The sequence below is a fragment of the Amblyraja radiata genome, unplaced genomic scaffold (assembly GCF_010909765.2).
Source record: "Amblyraja radiata isolate CabotCenter1 unplaced genomic scaffold, sAmbRad1.1.pri S88, whole genome shotgun sequence".
NCBI classification, from domain to species: Eukaryota; Metazoa; Chordata; class Chondrichthyes; order Rajiformes; family Rajidae; genus Amblyraja; species Amblyraja radiata.
Genome location: NW_022630171.1, coordinates 740,316 through 757,063, shown reverse-complemented (window position 1 = coordinate 757,063; position 16,748 = coordinate 740,316). Strand labels below are relative to the sequence as shown.

The 16,748-nt window shown below is 47.2% G+C and overlaps 1 protein-coding gene across 1 annotated transcript in view; it reads right to left on the bottom strand.

Annotated features, from left to right (window-relative positions):
- Positions 1-5,585: 5,585 nt before the first annotated feature.
- Positions 5,586-16,748, bottom strand: part of LOC116969583 (calcium-binding protein 1-like) — a 52,038-nt gene continuing 40,875 nt past the window's right edge. The window contains 4 exon segments of the mRNA XM_033016417.1: positions 5,586-5,746; positions 6,586-6,727; positions 6,729-6,733; positions 8,914-9,048. Coding sequence (XP_032872308.1) covers positions 5,721-5,746; positions 6,586-6,727; positions 6,729-6,733; positions 8,914-9,048 — 308 coding nt within the window. The 3' untranslated portion in view covers positions 5,586-5,720.

Sequence of the window (16,748 nt, the reverse complement as noted above, 5' to 3'; positions counted from 1 at the left end):
GAGTGGATAGTGACTTCTTTTTAGTGCCCGATTCAGAGGTTTTGGGTCTATACAGATCCTCAGCTTCCCATTAGGTTTTCTCACTGCGACCATGCTACTGATCCAGTCAGTGCTGCGTTCCACTGGTGTGATTATCCCTCTTCTCTCTAGATCTTTGAGCTTCTCTTGTAGAGGTGTCATCATAGCTACAGGCACTCTGCGCTTTGGCAGTTTCACTGGCGGTACCGTCATCTATCTCTATTCTATATTCACCCTCCATGCAGCCATCTCCGGTGAACACATCCTCAAACTCCTCATTTATTTTGTCCATGGTCACGTGTTTGCCACTTTCTCCCTTTGTCACTGGGCTCGGCTCTTTCTTCACTATGTTGTCTATAGCCAGAATATTCTCGTACTGTACTTTTATCAACTTCATTGCCTCGCTGGCTTTTCTGCCCAGTAAAGGGATTCTGCTACTCTGGTCAACCACTTGAAACTCCAGTCGGTACAGCTTGTTGTTTCTGGGGTTTCTGACCTTAACCTTACATGTACCCAGAGGAGTCAACTTGGTCTTGTTATACATCACTAGCACCTTCTCAGTGTGCTCTAACTGTGTGTCTGGGTTTAGTAGATCGATGGGGATGATATTACAGGTGGCCCCACAGTCTATCTGGAAGTCAACTAACTTTTCCCCTATCTTCATTCCTGCAAAGAGCTGCTGGCCCTGACTGTGGCTGTTTTTAACCTGGTTTACAGTTTCATCCTCTCTATTTGCTTCAGTTATACAGTTGACATCCTCGTAAGAGTCACTGTCACTAGTCTGCTCTGTAACTGCATGCACTTTCTTAGTTTTCCTACTGCTCTCTTGTCTCGATCTGCACTGAGCTGCACAATGATTTTCCTTTCCACACTTCTTACACTTTTTTCCAAAAGCTGGGCATTTTTTCTTATTCCTCTCGTGTGTTCTACCACAAAACTTGCACAGTATCTCATTGTCTTTTTGTCTCTCTTCTGCCTGTTTCAGTGCATGTACCTCCTCCACTGTCTGTCCTTGCAGTGTTCTGCTATTCTCCCTTGACAGCTCTGTAGCTCTACAAATGTGCAGGCATGTCTCCAGAGTCAGCTTCTCTTCCCTGAGTAATCTCTCCCTCAGTGCTGAGCTATTTGTACCACACACAAGTCGATCTCTAATCAATGAATCTCTAATGTCCCCAAAATTGCAACTACTAGCAAGTATTTTTAAGTCTGTTACATAGCTGTCCACGTTTTCATCCAATCCTTGGTTCCTCATGAAGAATCGGTACCTTTCCACAGTCTCGTTCACCTTTGGGTTGCAGTACTTCGTCAAACTGTATGATCATTGAACTCACTGTGGTCCTCGCTGAAGGGCTAGCACTCGACAAAGTTGCCCAAAGTTCTCTGCCTTTTTCTCCGATGAGATAGTTGAATAGCTTGACTTTTGTGTTCTCTTCGGCGTCTGGCATGGTAAGGTCTATGTACAGTGTGAACTCCTCCTTCCAACTTTTCCATGACTTCGCCAAGTTGTTGGAGTCCAAAACCAAAGTTCCAGGGGATTTTAGCCCTTCCATCGCTGTCAGCTAGCTGTTGTTTTTTTTCTTTGCCGATGCTGAAGGCTAACTGCTTATCTTTTGTGCTTTGTTGTGTCTTTGGTGTGCTGTTGGCTACGGGCCCACTGAAAACAAGCTACTGGCTTCAATTGTTCAACTGCATTTTCTTCTTTGCCGGCTTCTGTAAGGCTAACGTTAGCCTGCTGCTAGCTAGCTAAACTTTCACTTTTCTAGTTAATTCTGACAATTTTCGACGTCCATCGCTGCCACCATGTTTCATTATGTTCTGTCTCTATCTGGACTATACATAATGGACGATTAAAGCAGTCTTGCTTACTTGAACTTTATTGTCTTTGTGCAGTCATCATCCGAACTGGGCCGCGCCCCCGGTGTCACCTCTAAACCAGTCCCCCGTACAACAGTACTTAAATAAACAATCCTATTGTTACACCTCCCGGTTTTATTTTTATAAATGAAGCCAGAATACACAGAAAAGGAGGTGGGGTCGCCATTTTATATAAAAAGACTTTACAATGCAAGAAAATGTCCTGTGGAAATTTCAACTCCTTCGAATATGTCGCTGCTCAGCTGAGTTCTCCCCAGCGAACAATACTTTTAACTATTTACAGGCCACCAAAATATGATGCACAGTTTTTTGATGAGATTGCCAAATTACTGTCCATTGTATGCATTCATTTCGATTGTGTTGTCTTAGTGGGTGATTTTAATATTCACATAGATAATGCAGAGGATGGAGGTACAAAAGAGCTCCTGAACATTTTGGACAACTTTGGACTTAATCAGCACGTAACAGAGCCAACTCACAATAGGGGGCATATATTGGATCTGATTATTTCCAAGGGTCTCGACATTTCTGATGTTATGGTGACTGATGTTATTCTTTCCGATCACCACTGTGTATTTTTTAAAACGACCATCTCTGCTAGCAGTATCAGAAAAGAACCAGAGGTGATCGAAAGGCGCTGTATCAATGAAAACACCGGCGCATTGTTTGCTCAGGCCTATAGACCACCAGCAACTCTGCCCTCGGCCTCTGTCGATGACCTTGTGGATGGTTTTAGCTCCAATGTTATGACTCTTATGGATGCTATTGCACCACTAAAGACCAAGGTTTTATCTGGAAGGAAAAAGTCACCATGGAGAAATGCCACAGCAGTAAGATCCCAAAGAACAAAGTGTAGACAGGCCGAACGTAGGTGGCGAAAAACCAAACTACAGGTCCACTACGACATCTACAAAGACAACCTCCGTATCTATAATCAGGAATTGAAAGGGGCAAGGCAGTCCTTTTTCTCAGGTTATCAACAAAAATAATAATTCCCGCACCCTGTTTGCCGTTGTCGATAGACTGACAAACCCCTCATCATCAGTCCCTCCTGAGCTCCTGTCCAGCAAGTCGTGCAATGACTTTGCAGATTTCTTCACCGATAAAATTCTGAAGATAAGACAAACAATGTCTAGCTCCACCTCAGGGAACATGGCTTTGTCACCTATGCCTCCAGATTCACTAATGAATCTACAACATTTTAAACTTTTAGATTGTGCATCTCTGACTGAAACTGTTCAACAGCTAAAGTCCACGACCTGCTGTCTTGATCTGCTGCCCACAAGCTTCTTTTAAAATATTTTTACCAGTGTTGCACCAGAAGTACTGAACATAGTAAACACTTCCCTTCAATCGGGGCATTTTCCCGAAGCCTTAAAAACAGCAGTGATCAAGCCCCTATTGAAGAAGCCTAATTTGGATGCCTCAGCTATGAGCAACTACAGGCCCATATCTAATTTAGCATTTTTGGCAAAGATTATTGAAAGGGTAGTTTACCAACAAATTTACTGCTTTATGACCCAAAACAATATTTTTAATGTTTTCCAGTCGGGATTTCGGCCACATCACAGCACCGAGACTGCACTCACTAAGGTCCTAAACGACATACATCTAAACAGTGATGCATCAAAAGCTTCAGTTTTGGTACTGCTAGATCTCAGTGCTGCTTTTGATACGGTGGACCACAACATACTGCTTGACAGACTGGAGAAGTGGGTGGGACTCTCTGGTTCTGTGCTGGACTGGTTCAAAACTTACTTGAAAGATCGGGATTATTTTGTTTCCCTTGGTAATTTTGAATCAGAACATACAAAACTCACATGCGGGGTTCCTCAGGGCTCCATTCTTGGACCCATTTTGTTCAACATCTATATGCTCCCCCTAGCTCAGATCATAGAGCATTTTAACATATCCTACCACACTTATGCCGATGACACACAACTATATATCGCAGTGTCACCACATGACCATAGTCCCCTACACTCACTGAGCCAGTGTGTCAAACATATCAATGAGTGGATGAACCAGAACTTCCTCCAGCTCAATACAAATAAGACAGAAATTATTGTCTTTGGTCCCAAAAAATCAAGGCTAGAGGTGATTGCTCAACTCGACTCAATTGCACTGAAAACCACAGACAAAGCCAGAAATCTTGGTGTAGTTATGGACTCGGATTTGAATTTTAACAGCCATATAAAGACCATTACCAGATCTGCCTATTACCATCTAAAAAATATAGCAAGAATCAAGGGATTTCTATCCAAAGACGACACTGAAAAACTTGTTCATGCATATATTTTTAGTAGGTTAGATTATTGTAATGGCATCTTTACAGGTCTCAATAAAAAATCAATTAAACAACTGCAGCTTATCCAAAATGCCGCTGCCAGAGTCTTGACCAACACCAAGAAAATGGACCACATTACACCTGTCCTTAAATCTTTGCACTGGCTCCCTGTGTGTAAGAGGATAGATTTTAAAATTCTGTTACTGACCTACAAGGCACTGAATGGTCTTGGTCCAAAATACATCTCTGACCTACTTGTTGTATATGAGGCGCCTAGACTCCTCAGGTCTTCAGGGACAGGTTTACTCTGTGTTCCCAGGGTCAGAACTAAAAAGGCTGAAGCAGCCTTCGGTTTTTATGCTCCACACCTGTGGAACAAGCTCCCTCAACACCTGAGGTGTGCACAAACTGTAAGCGCATTTAAATCAGGCCTAAAAACACTGTTGTTTACTATAGCTTTTCCATAACCCGACATGCAGGTAATCTTAACCGTCTAATTTTAACCCATTTATGTGCTTTTAAAAATCGTTTTATTGTTTCATTGACGTTGTTTTATTATTCATACATTTGTCGTATTGCTTATTTTGCAATTTTTAATTATTGACTATTTTATTTTTTCTTTCCTGTAAAGCACCTTGAATTGCTGTTTGCACGAATGGTGCTATACAAATAAATTTGCCTTGCCTTGCCTAATCCCACCCCGACCAACATGCCCCATCTACACTAGTCCCACACCGACCAACATGCCCCATCTACACTAGTCCCACCCCGACCAACATGCCCCATCTACACTAGTCCCACCCCGACCAACATGCCCCATCTACACTAGTCCCACCCCGACCAACATGCCCCATCTACACTAGTCCCACCCCGACCAACATGCCCCATCTACACTAGTCCCACCCCGACCAACATGCCCCATCTACACTAGTCCCACCCCGACCAACATGCCCCATCTACACTAGTCCCACCCCGACCAACATGCCCCATCTACACTAGTCCCACCCCGACCAACATGCCCCATCTACACTAGTCCCACCCCGACCAACATGCCCCATCTACACTAGTCCCCCCCCCACCAACATGCCCCCTCTACACTAGTCCCACCCCGACCAACATGCCCCATCTACACTAGTCCCACCCCGACCAACATGCCCCATCTACACTAGTCCCACCCCGACCAACATGCCCCATCTACACTAGTCCCACCCCGACCAACTTTGCCTCAAAAATAAATAAATATTTTGTCTGGAATGAATATGTGGGACTTGGTGGAATTATTTTGTCAAAGGGGTTGGGGGAGAGGGAGAGGCGGAGGGCGAGGCGGAGGGAAGGTGGCAGTTTCGGGAGCGGAAAGAGAGAGAGAGAGGATGAGAGAGAACAAAACAGACTAACACAAACTCCTCACACAAAACGACTTTAATTCTATGTTCAGGTCAAAAATACAGAGAGGGGGAGAGAGAGGGGGGGGGGGGTGGGGGAGACTGCGTTGAGATCGCTGTTCACCCGATGCTCCCCCTTCACAGAGTTCCAAGGTGACTTATTGAAACATCATCTGCACAAACTCTGTGGGAATGAAAAGAAAAATCCTAACTAAACTCTCCTCCCCTCTCCTCCCCCCCCTCTCCTCTCCTCTCTTCCCCCCCTATCCTCTCATCTCTCCTCTCCTCTCCTCCTCTCCTCCCTTCTCCTCTCCTCTCCTCTCCTCTCCTCCCCCCCTCCCCTCTCCTATCCTCTACTCTCCTCTCCTCCTCTCCCCTTCACAATGGGGGAATCCTATGTAAACAGTCACGCCCGCAGTTACTTCTCCCAGCCTCCGGGTGGAGATGTAGAGCAGGCTTTACAGTGGTTGAATTTGACACCCTCTCCCCTCCACTCTCTCCCTCTCTCCCTCTCTCCCTCTCTCTCTCTCTATCTATCTATCTATCCATCTCTCTCCCCTCCCCTCCCCTCCTCCTCTCCTCTTCACAATGGGGGAATCCTATGTAAACAGTCACGCCCGCAGTTACTCCTCCCAGCCTCCGGGAGGAGATGTAGAGCAGGCTTTACAGTGGTTGAATTTGACACACTCTCCTCTCTATCTATCTATCTATCTATCTATCTATCTATCTATCTATCTATCTATCTATCTATCCATCCATCTATCTCTCTATCTCTATCCCTCTCTCTCCCCTCCCCTCCCCTCCCCTCTCCTCCCTTTCTATCTGTCTATCTATCTATCTATCTATCTATCTATCTATCTATCTATCTATCCCTCTCTCTCTATCCCTCTCTCTCTATCCCTCTCTCCCTCTCTCTCCCCTCCCTTCTCCCCTCCCCTCCACCCCTCCCCTCCCCTAATCTCCTCCCCTCTCCTCTCCCCCCTCCCCTTTCCTCCCCTCTCCTCTCCTCCCCTCCCCTCTCACCGTCAAAGTCCACCGACCCGTCTCCATTCTCATCGACCTCTCTCATCATCTCCTCCGCCTGCCTCACCCCGATCCCTTGCCCGGCGAGCAGCGTGGACGCGTCTCGGAGCTCCACCGCCGTAATCCTCCCGTCCCGATCCGAGTCGAACTGCGGAGGTGGAGAGGGGAGGGGAGGGGAAGATCCCACGCAAATTCTCTCTTTCTTCCCCCCTCCCGTCTGTCTCTCACTCTCTGTCTCTCCTCCAGCAGATTCACCACCCTCTGGCTAAAGAAATTTGTCCCCTCCCATCTATCTATCTATCTATCTATCTATCTATCTATCTATCTCTCCCTCTCTCCCTCTCTCGCTCTCTCCTCCCCTCCTTCTCCTCCCCTCTCCTCCCCATCTCTCTCTCCCCTCCCCTCTCTCCTCTCTCCCCTCTCCTCTCCTCCCCCCTCTCCTCTCTTCCCCTCCCCTCCTCTCCTCTCTTCCCCTCCCCTCCCCTCCTCCCCTCCCCTCTCCTCCTCCCCTATAGAAACATAGACAATAGGTGCAGGAGTAGAGGCCATTCGGCCCTTCGAGCCTGCACCATTCGCCATTCAATATGATCATGGCTGATCATCCAACTCAGTATCCTGTACCTGCCTTCTCTCCATACCCCCTGATCCCTTTAGCCACAAGGGCCACATCTAACTCCCTCTTAAATATAGCCAATGAACTGTGTGGCCTCAACTACCTTCTGTGGCAGAGAATTCCACAGATTCACCACTCTCTGTGTGGGAAGAAAAATGTTTTTCTCATCTTGGTCCTAAAAGATTTCCCCCTTATCCTTAAAACTTGATGATGGAGTTCACACCGTGACTGGCTACGCAGTCATGAATATAGAGTGAGTACAGCAGGGGGCTGAGCACTCATTAGTATAGAGTGAGTACAGCAGGGGGCTGAGCACTCATTAGTATAGAGTGAGTACAGCAGGGGGCTGAGCACTCATTAGTATAGAGTGAGTACAGCAGGGGGCTGAGCACTCATTAGTGTAGAGTGAGTACAGCAGGGGGCTGAGCACTCATTAGTATAGAGTGAGTACAGCAGGGGTCTGAGCACTCATTAGTATAGAGTGAGTACAGCAGGGGGCTGAGCACTCATTAGTATAGAGTGAGTACAGCAGGGGGCTGAGCACTCATTAGTATAGAGTGAGTACAGCAGGGGGCTGAGCCCCCTTGTTCTGGACTTCCCCAACATCGGGAACAATCTTCCTGCATCTAGCCTGTCCAACCCCTTAAGAGTTTTGTAAGTTTCTATAAGATCCCCCCTCAATCTTCTAAATTCTAGCGAGTACAAGCCGAGTCTATCCAGTCTTTCTTCATATGAATGTAGAACATGTACAAAGTTCTGACATCCCAGGAATCAGTCTGGTGAACCTTCTCTGTACTCCCTCTATGGCAAGAATGTCTTTCCTCAGATTAGGAGACCAAAACTGTACGCAATACTCCAGGTGTGGTCTCACCAAGACCCTGTACAACTGCAGTAGTCTGCCACAGAAGGTAGTTGAGGCCACACAGTTCATTGGCTATATTTAAGAGGGAGTTAGATGTGGCCTTTGTGGCTAAAGGGATCAGGGGGTATGGAGAGAAGGTAGGTACAGGATACTGAGTTGGATGATCAGCCATGATCCTATTGAATGGCGAATGGTGCAGGCTCGAAGGGCCGAATGGCCTCTACTCCTGCTCCTATTGTCTATGTTTCTATGTGTCTCCCCCCCCCTCTCTCTCTTTCTCTCTCTCTACTGTACAACTGCAGTAGAACCTCCCTGCTCCTAGACTCAAATCCTCTATGGCAAGAATGTCCTTCCTCTGATTAGGAGACCAAAACTGTACGCAATACTCCAGGTGTGGTCTCACCAAGACCCTGTACAACTGCAGTAGAGCCTCCCTGCTCCTAGACTCAACTCCTCTTGTTATGAAGGCCAACAGGCCAAAACTGCACACAATACTCCAGGTGTGGTCTCACCAGGGCCCTGTACAACTGCAGAAGGACCTCTTTGCTCCTAGACTCAAATCCTCTTGTTATGAAGGCCAACTGGCTTTCTTCACTGCCTGCTGTACCTGCATGCTTACTTTCATAGACTGATGTACAAGGACCTCTTTGCTCCTATACTCAACTCCTCTTGTTATGAAGGCCAACAGACCTCGCTCTCTCTCCCTCTCTCTCTCTCTCATCTTCATCATTTCGTTCAGATTGATGTTATATTTTACAAGTTATTCACGATACTCCAGAAGGCATTGCGTGGCAGCAGTGCGGGATCACTAGCTGCCGTACAACCTGTCTATGTACGTATAAAACACACTCACCGATGACCTGCGAGAGTTCGATCAGTTCCATTTCAGTCGGCATGTATCCCATAGTCCGCATGCAGTTCCCGAGATCTTTGCAGTTGAGAAAACCATCGCGGTTTTTGTCGAATTCGGTAAAGGCCGCGCGCAACTCTGCGGGAGAGAGAATTGATCAAACGTATCTTGGCAGGACAAATCAAAATAGGACGTACATGGTAAATGGTAGGGAATTGAGGAATGCAGTTGAACAGAGGGATCTAGGAATAACTGTGCATAGTTCCCTGAAGGTGGAATCTCATGTAGATAGGGTTGGTAACTGGGGTACTGCAGTTGTACAGGGTCCTGGTGAGACCACACCTGGAGTATTGCGTACAGTTTTGGTCTCCTAATCTGAGGAAAGACATTCTTGCCATAGAGGGAGTACAGAGAAGGTTCACCAGACTGATTCCTGGGATGGCAGGACTTTCATATGAAGAAAGACTGGATAGACTCGGCTTGTACTCGCTAGAATTTAGAAGATTGAGGGGGGATCTTATAGAAACTTACAATATTCTTAAGGGGTTGGACAGGCTAGATGCAGGAAGATTGTTCCCGATGTTGGGGAAGTCCAGAACAAGGGGGCTCAGCCCCCTGCTGTACTCACTCTATACTAATGAGTGCTCAGCCCCCTGCTGTACTCACTCTATACTAATGAGTGCTCAGCCCCCTGCTGTACTCACTCTATACTAATGAGTGCTCAGCCCCCTGCTGTACTCACTCTATACTAATGAGTGCTCAGCCCCCTGCTGTACTCACTCTATACTCATGACTGCGTAGCCAGTCACAGTGTGAACTCCATCATCAAGTTTTAAGGATAAGGGGGAAATCTTTTAGGACCGAGATGAGAAAAACATTTTTTTCCCCCACACAGAGAGTGGTGAATCTGTGGAATTCTCTGCCACAGAAGGTAGTTGAGGCCACACAGTTCATTGGCTATATTTAAGAGGGAGTTAGATGTGGCCCTTGTGGCTAAAGGGATCAGGGGGTATGGAGAGAAGGCAGGTACAGGATACTGAGTTGGATGATCAGCCATGATCATATTGAATGGCGAATGGTGCAGGCTCGAAGGGCCGAATGGCCTCTACTCCTGCACCTATTGTCTATGTTTCGAAAGCTTTTGGTGTGCTGGCCTTTATAAATCAGAGCATTGAGTATAGAAGTTGGGATGTAATGTTAAAATTGTACAAGGCATTGGTGAGACCAATTCTGGAGTATGGTGTACAATTTTGGTCGCCTAATTATAGGAAGGATGTCAACAAAATAGAGAGAGTACAGAGGAGATTTACTAGAATGTTGCCTGGGTTTCAGCAACTAAGTTACAGAGAAAGGTTGAACAAGTTAGGTCTTTATTCTCTGGAGCGCAGAAGGTTAAGGGGGGACTTGATAGAGGTCTTTAAAATGATGAGAGGGATAGACAGAGTTGACGTGGATAAGCTTTTCCCACTGAGAGTAGGGAAGATTCAAACAAGAGGTTCAGACATGACTTGAGAATTAAGGGACAGAAGTTTAGGGGTAACATGAGGGGGAACGTTACTCAGAGAGTGGTAGCTGTGTGGAATGAGCTTCCAGTGGAAGTGGTGGAGGCAGGTTCGATTTTATCATTTAAAAATAAATTGGATCGGTATATGGACGGGAAAGGAATGGAGGGTTATGGTCTGAGCGCAGGTAGATGGGACTAGGGGAGAATACGTGTTCGGCACGGACTAGAAGGGCCGAGATGGCCTGTTTCCGTGCTGGAATTGTTATACGGTTATTCTTGCGCATAACAGGCCCTTCGGCCCCACCGAGCCCGTGCTAGCCCGACCAGCGATCGATCGCCCGTAACACACGCGCGCTAGTTTAGCTCAGAGATACACAGGGCGGAAACAGGAGGCAAAAGTCGGCCATCTTGGAACAGGCCCCAAACTCTCGCCCTCCTCTCCCGGCTTCAACTATTCCCTTTTTACTTCAGAGATAACAGCGCGGAAACAGGCCCTTCCTTCCCCACCGAGTCCGTGCTAGCCCCGACCAGCGATCGCTAGTTCAGCTCAGAGATACACAGGGCGGAAACAGGAGGCAAAAGTCGGCCATCTTGGAACAGGCCCCAAACTCTCGCCCTCCGCTCCCGGCTTCAACTATTCCCTTTTTACTTCAGAGATACAGCGCGGAAACAGGCCCTTCCCCACCGAGTCCGTACTAGCCCGACCAGCGATCGCTAGTTCAGCTCAGAGATTCAGCGTGGAAACAGAGAGAGACAGAGAGAGAGAGAGAGAGGGATAGATAGAGAGAGAGACAGAGAGAGACAGAGAGAGAGGGAGAGGGAGAGAGAGAGAGAAAGATGATTAGATGTCCCACAATCTCCCCTCTCCTCCCCTCCTTCAATAGAAACATAGACAATAGGTGCAGGAGTAGAGGCCATTCAGCCCTTCGAGCCTGCACCATTCGCCATTCAATATGATCACGGCTGATCATCCAACTCAGTATCCCGTACCTGCCTTCTCTCCATACCCCCTGATCCCTTTAGCCACAAGGGCCACATCTAACTCCCTCTTAAATATAGCCAATGAACTGTGTGGCCTCAACTAGATTAGATTAGATTAGATTATTTAATGACCACACAGTCAAGCTGGTGGAATTCAGGTTCAGTACAGGATGTTACAAGGTAGGCTGATTCCCGTCAAACATAACATAAAACACAACATCATACAATATACAGTACATGCATGGGGAGGATATGTGCTGTTATCATAGTGTGTTCAGAATTCGGATTGCGTGTGGGTAAGAACTGTTTTTAAATCGAGATGTCTTGGCGGGCAGTGAGCTGTAGCGCCTTCCTGATGGCAGCAGGTGGAAGATGTGGTGAGCTGGGTGGGAGGGATCAGAGATGATTTTCTTCACCCTTGACACAGACCGTTTGTGATGGAGTGATTCTATTGATGGAAGGGGAGTGCTGATGATTTTGGATGCTTTGTTAACTATGCGCTGTAATTTATTACGGGAGTGAGTGTCTAAACTGCTGAACCAGACTGTAATTGATGAAGTGAGCATGCTTTGGATGATGGCTGTGTAGAATCGGATTAGGAGGTGTTTCCTCACTCTAAACTTCTTGAGCTGGCGGAGGAAGAAGAGTCTTTGGTTGGCTTTTTTGTAGATGTGATTTGAATTGATTTTCCATTTGAGGTTATTGCTTATGTGAGTGCCAAGAAATTTGAATGAGTCAGTGGTGGATATGGGTTCGCCTGAGATGAGTAGGGGGGGTCTTGGGTTGTGCCTTACGTCTGAGATCAATGATGAGTTTGTGTGTTTTTGATGTGTTGAATAAGAGGTTATTGTCTGTGCACCAAGTGACTGCTTTGTGTGTTTGAGTGCGGTATTCTGTTTCATTATTGTTCGAGATGAGACCTATGATGGTTGTGTCATCTGCGTATTTATAAATTTTAACTGAACTATGCTGGGATGTGAATTGGTTTGTGTAGAGTGAGAATAACCAGGGAGACAAGACGCAGCCCTGAGGGGCTCCTGTGCTGAGGTGCAGGGGGTGAGATATTGTGTTATGTATCTTCACCCTCTGTTGTCTGTTCCAAAGGAAGCTGTAGATCCAGTGACAGATGCAGGGGTCGATGTTCATGTCCATTAATTTATGGAAGAGTTTAACCGGGTTGATGGAGTTAAATGCCGAACTGAAGTCCATGAAAAGGATGCGGGCGTAAGTGTTGGCGGTTTCCAGGTGTTGCAGAGTGTGATGAATGGCCAGATTGACTGTGTCTTCCACTGACCTATTGGCTCTGTATGCGAATTGGTGAGGGTTCAAATTGGAAGAAGTGCTGGTTTTGAGGTGAGCAAGAATAATGCGCTCGAATGACTTCATGGCCACAGATGTAAGGGCAATCGGTCTATAGTCATTGAGGCAGGATGATGTGTTGGACTTGGGCACAGGGATGATGGTAGATTGTTTGAAGCACTGGGGCACTGTACATTGGCAGAGGTATGAGTTGAAGATGCCGGTGAATACAGGGGCCAGTTCTGCTGCACAGTGATGAAGCACTGCTGGGCTGATGTTGTCTGGGCCTGCAGATTTATTTTTCTTCTGTCTCCTGAAGGTAGTCCTCACCTCGGCCTCCTGGATGTGGAATGGAGGGGGAGGAAGAGGAGAGGGGGACAATGGTGGAGGGACTGGAGACTGTTCAAACCTGCCATAGAAAGTGTTCAATCTATCTGGGAGTTGATGATCAATATCTGGGATGGGGGTGGATGTCTTTTTGTAGTTGGTCATTTCCTGGAGTTTTTTCCAGACAGTTCTAGTGTTGTTTGTTGAGATTTCTTGCTCTATTTTGGTGGCATAATTGTGTTTGGCTTTCCTTATTGTGGACCTTAGTTTATATTTTGCAGCCATGTAGTCCTGCTTGTTTCCAGATTTACATGCAGCATTTTTATCAGTTCTTAATTGTTGAATTTCTTTTGTGAACCAGGGCTTATTGTTATATTGTTTAACAGTTCTTGAAGGGATACAGAGTTGCTCGCAGAATTGGACATATGACGTTACTGTGTCCGTGTAGTCGTGGAGGTCTCCAGCTGCGTGGAAGACTTCCCAATCAGTGCATGCGAAGCAGCCTTGCAGCTTTTCGATGGCGTCTGTAGACCACGACCTAACAGATTTGGGCGAAGTTTTTGAGGATTTTATTTTTTGCTTATACTTTGGGATAAGCAGCAGCATCGCGTGGTCTGACTTGCCCAACGGAGCTCCTACAAAGGCACGGTAAGCCTCCTTAAACGGAGTATAGCAGTGGTCGAGCGTGTTGTTCCCTCTGCTGCGGCAGGTCACGTGCTGGTGGTAGTTTGGAAGCTCAGTGGACAGGTTGGTGTGGTTGAAGTCACCTAACACAATTATTGCTGCAACTGGGTATGAATTTTCTGTGTTGGATATATGACATGCTAGTTCGCTCATGGCGGCGTTAGCATTAGCCTTAGGTGGAATATAAACACCGATTACAATGACCGATGCAAATTCTCTGGGGTGGTAGGTGGGTCTGCATGTGATAGTAAGGTGCTCCAAGAGTGGGGAACATACATGGCTGAGTGAGGTGGAGTTTGTGCACCAGCGTTGGTTTATCATAATGCATATTCCACCACCTTTTGACTTGAAAGATAGTTCAGCTGACCTGTCGGCTCGGTGAAGTGTATATCCCGGCAGCGTTGCTGCTTGGTCGGGCACTGACTGATCCAACCAGGATTCAGTCAGGCAGATGGCAGAGCAGTTGCTGTAGTTCCTGTTGGTCTGAATCAGAAGCTGGAGTTCGTCCATCTTGTACCGGAGAAATCTAACATTTGCCAGCAGGAGGGCTGGGAGAGGAGGTCGGAATGGGCGCCTCTTGAACCTCGAGAAGATACCGGAGCGTCTGCTTCGTTTGGCGGTCTGCGGTCCGCGGTCTGCGGTCGGCTTCGTTTGCCGGTCTGCGGCCAGAATGTAGAGAGACCCGGGGAGAGTCCCGGGGAAACAAGCGTTATTTCCTTCAGTAGAGATGGCCTCAGGACTCCGTGGATGTTAAGTTTGAAATTTAGAAGTTCCCATCGGGTGTATTGGATTAAACATGACACATTGCGAACGTATAACACAGACACGAGTACAATAGGCAGGAGCACAACTTGTACTGGGGCGCGCCTCGCGGCCGCCATTTTCCAAGAGATGGCATTCGGCCCTTCCAGCCAGCACCGCCATTCAATTGCCAAGCTAAACTAGTGTGCGAATGGGCGTTCACTGGTCGGGCTAGCACGGACTCGGTGGGCCGAAGGGCCTGTTTCCGCGCTGTATCTCTGAAGTAAAAAGGGAATAGTTGAAGCAGGGAGAGGAGGGTGAGAGGATTTGTAGAAAATTTGTAGAAAATTCTCTACATTCTGTGGCAGAGAATTCCAGATTCACCACTCTCTGTGTGGGGAAAAAAATGTTTTTCTCATCTCGACTTCCCCCTTATCCTTAAACTGTGTGTGTGGCCCCTTGTTCTGGACTTCCCCAACATCGGGAACAATCTTCCTGCATCTAGCCTGGGCTTCACCTCCCATTGACTTCAATGAAGTGCCTTGATCAAAGATGGCCACATCCCCCTGGGCTTCACTCCCATTGACTTCAATGGAGACCAAAGATTCAATTCAATTCAACTTCAGATTCAACTTTAATTGTCATTGTCAGTGTACGGTACAGAGACAACGAAATGCAGTTAGCAACGGAGAGACCTGTAGCGCCGGTGGCGGGGGGAGGGGAGGGAGACAGAGAGAAGGGGGAGAGAGAGAGAGTTTGGATTAGAAACATAGAAACATAGACAATAGGAGCAGGAGTAGAGGCCATTCGACCCTTCGAGCCTGCACCATTCGCCATTCAATATGATCATGGCTGATCATCCAACTCAGTATCCTGTACCTGCCTTCTCTCCATACCCCCTGATCCCTTTAGCCACAAGGGCCACATCTAACTCCCTCTTAAATATAGCCAATGAACTGTGTGGCCTCAACTACCTTCTGTGGCAGAGAATTCCACAGATTCAACACTCTCTGTGTAGGAAAAAAAATGTTTTCCTCATCTCGGTCCTAAAAGATTTCCCCCTTATCCTTAAACTGTGACCCCTTGTCCTGGTCTTCCCCAACATCGGGAACAATCTTCCTGCATCTAGCCTGTCCAACCCCTTAAGAATTTTGTAAGTTTCTATAAGATCCCCCCTCAATCTTCTAAATTCTAGCGAGTACAAGCCGAGTCTATCCAGTCTTTCTTCATATGAAAGTCCTGACATCCCAGGAATCAGTCTGGTGAACCTTCTCTGTACTCCCTCTACGGCAAGAATGTCCTTCCTCAGATTAGGAGACCAAAACTGTACGCAATACTCCAGGTGTGGTCTCACCAAGACTCTGTACAACTGCAGTAGAACCTCCCTGCTCCTAGACTCAAATCCTTTTGCTATGAAGGATTTTCTACAAATCCTCTCACCCTCCTCTCCCTGCTTCAACTATTCCCTTTTTACTTCAGAGATACAGCGTGGAAACAGGCCCTTCGGCCCACCGAGTCCGTGCTAGCCCGACCAGCGAACGCCCATTCACACACTAGTTTAGCTTGGCAATTGAATGGCGGTGCTGGCTGGAAGGGCCGAATGGCCTCTACTCCTGCACCTATTGTCCATTGTCTAACTAAATTTGGGGTTAGAGGGTTTCAGAGGCAGGGGGGAGAGAGACAGAGAGAGAGAGAGAGAGACAGACAGAGACAGACAGAGAGAGAGACTTTTATAAGATAAACTCACCTTCAATCTCCTCAAATCCTAATTCACGATCCTACAAACAGAAGAGAAATAACCGTATTAAGAGTCTGGAGTCACAGGGGCCACACACAGGTTAAATCTGCAGTTGTACAGGGCCCTGGTGAGACCACACCTGGAGTATTGTGTACAGTTTTGGTCCCCTAATTTGAGGAAGGACATTCTTGCTATTGAGGGAGCCCAGCGTAGGTTCACCAGGTTAATTCCCGGGATGGCGGGACTGTGTCATATGCTGAGAGAATGGAGCGGCTGTGGGCTTGTACACTCTGTGGAGTTTAGAAGGATGAGAGGCTATCTCATTGAAACATATATGAGATTGTTAAGGGGTTTGGACACGCTAGAGGCAGGAAACATGTTCCCGATGTTGGGGGAGTCCAGAACCAGGGGCCACACACACACACACACACACAGTTTAAGAATAAGGGGTCAGCCATTTAGAACGGAGACAAGGAGAAACTTTTCCACCCAGAGAGTTGTGTGAATCTGTGGCCATTTTGGTCTGAGATGAGGAGGGGCTGAGGTGTTGGGGGCTATGGTGTG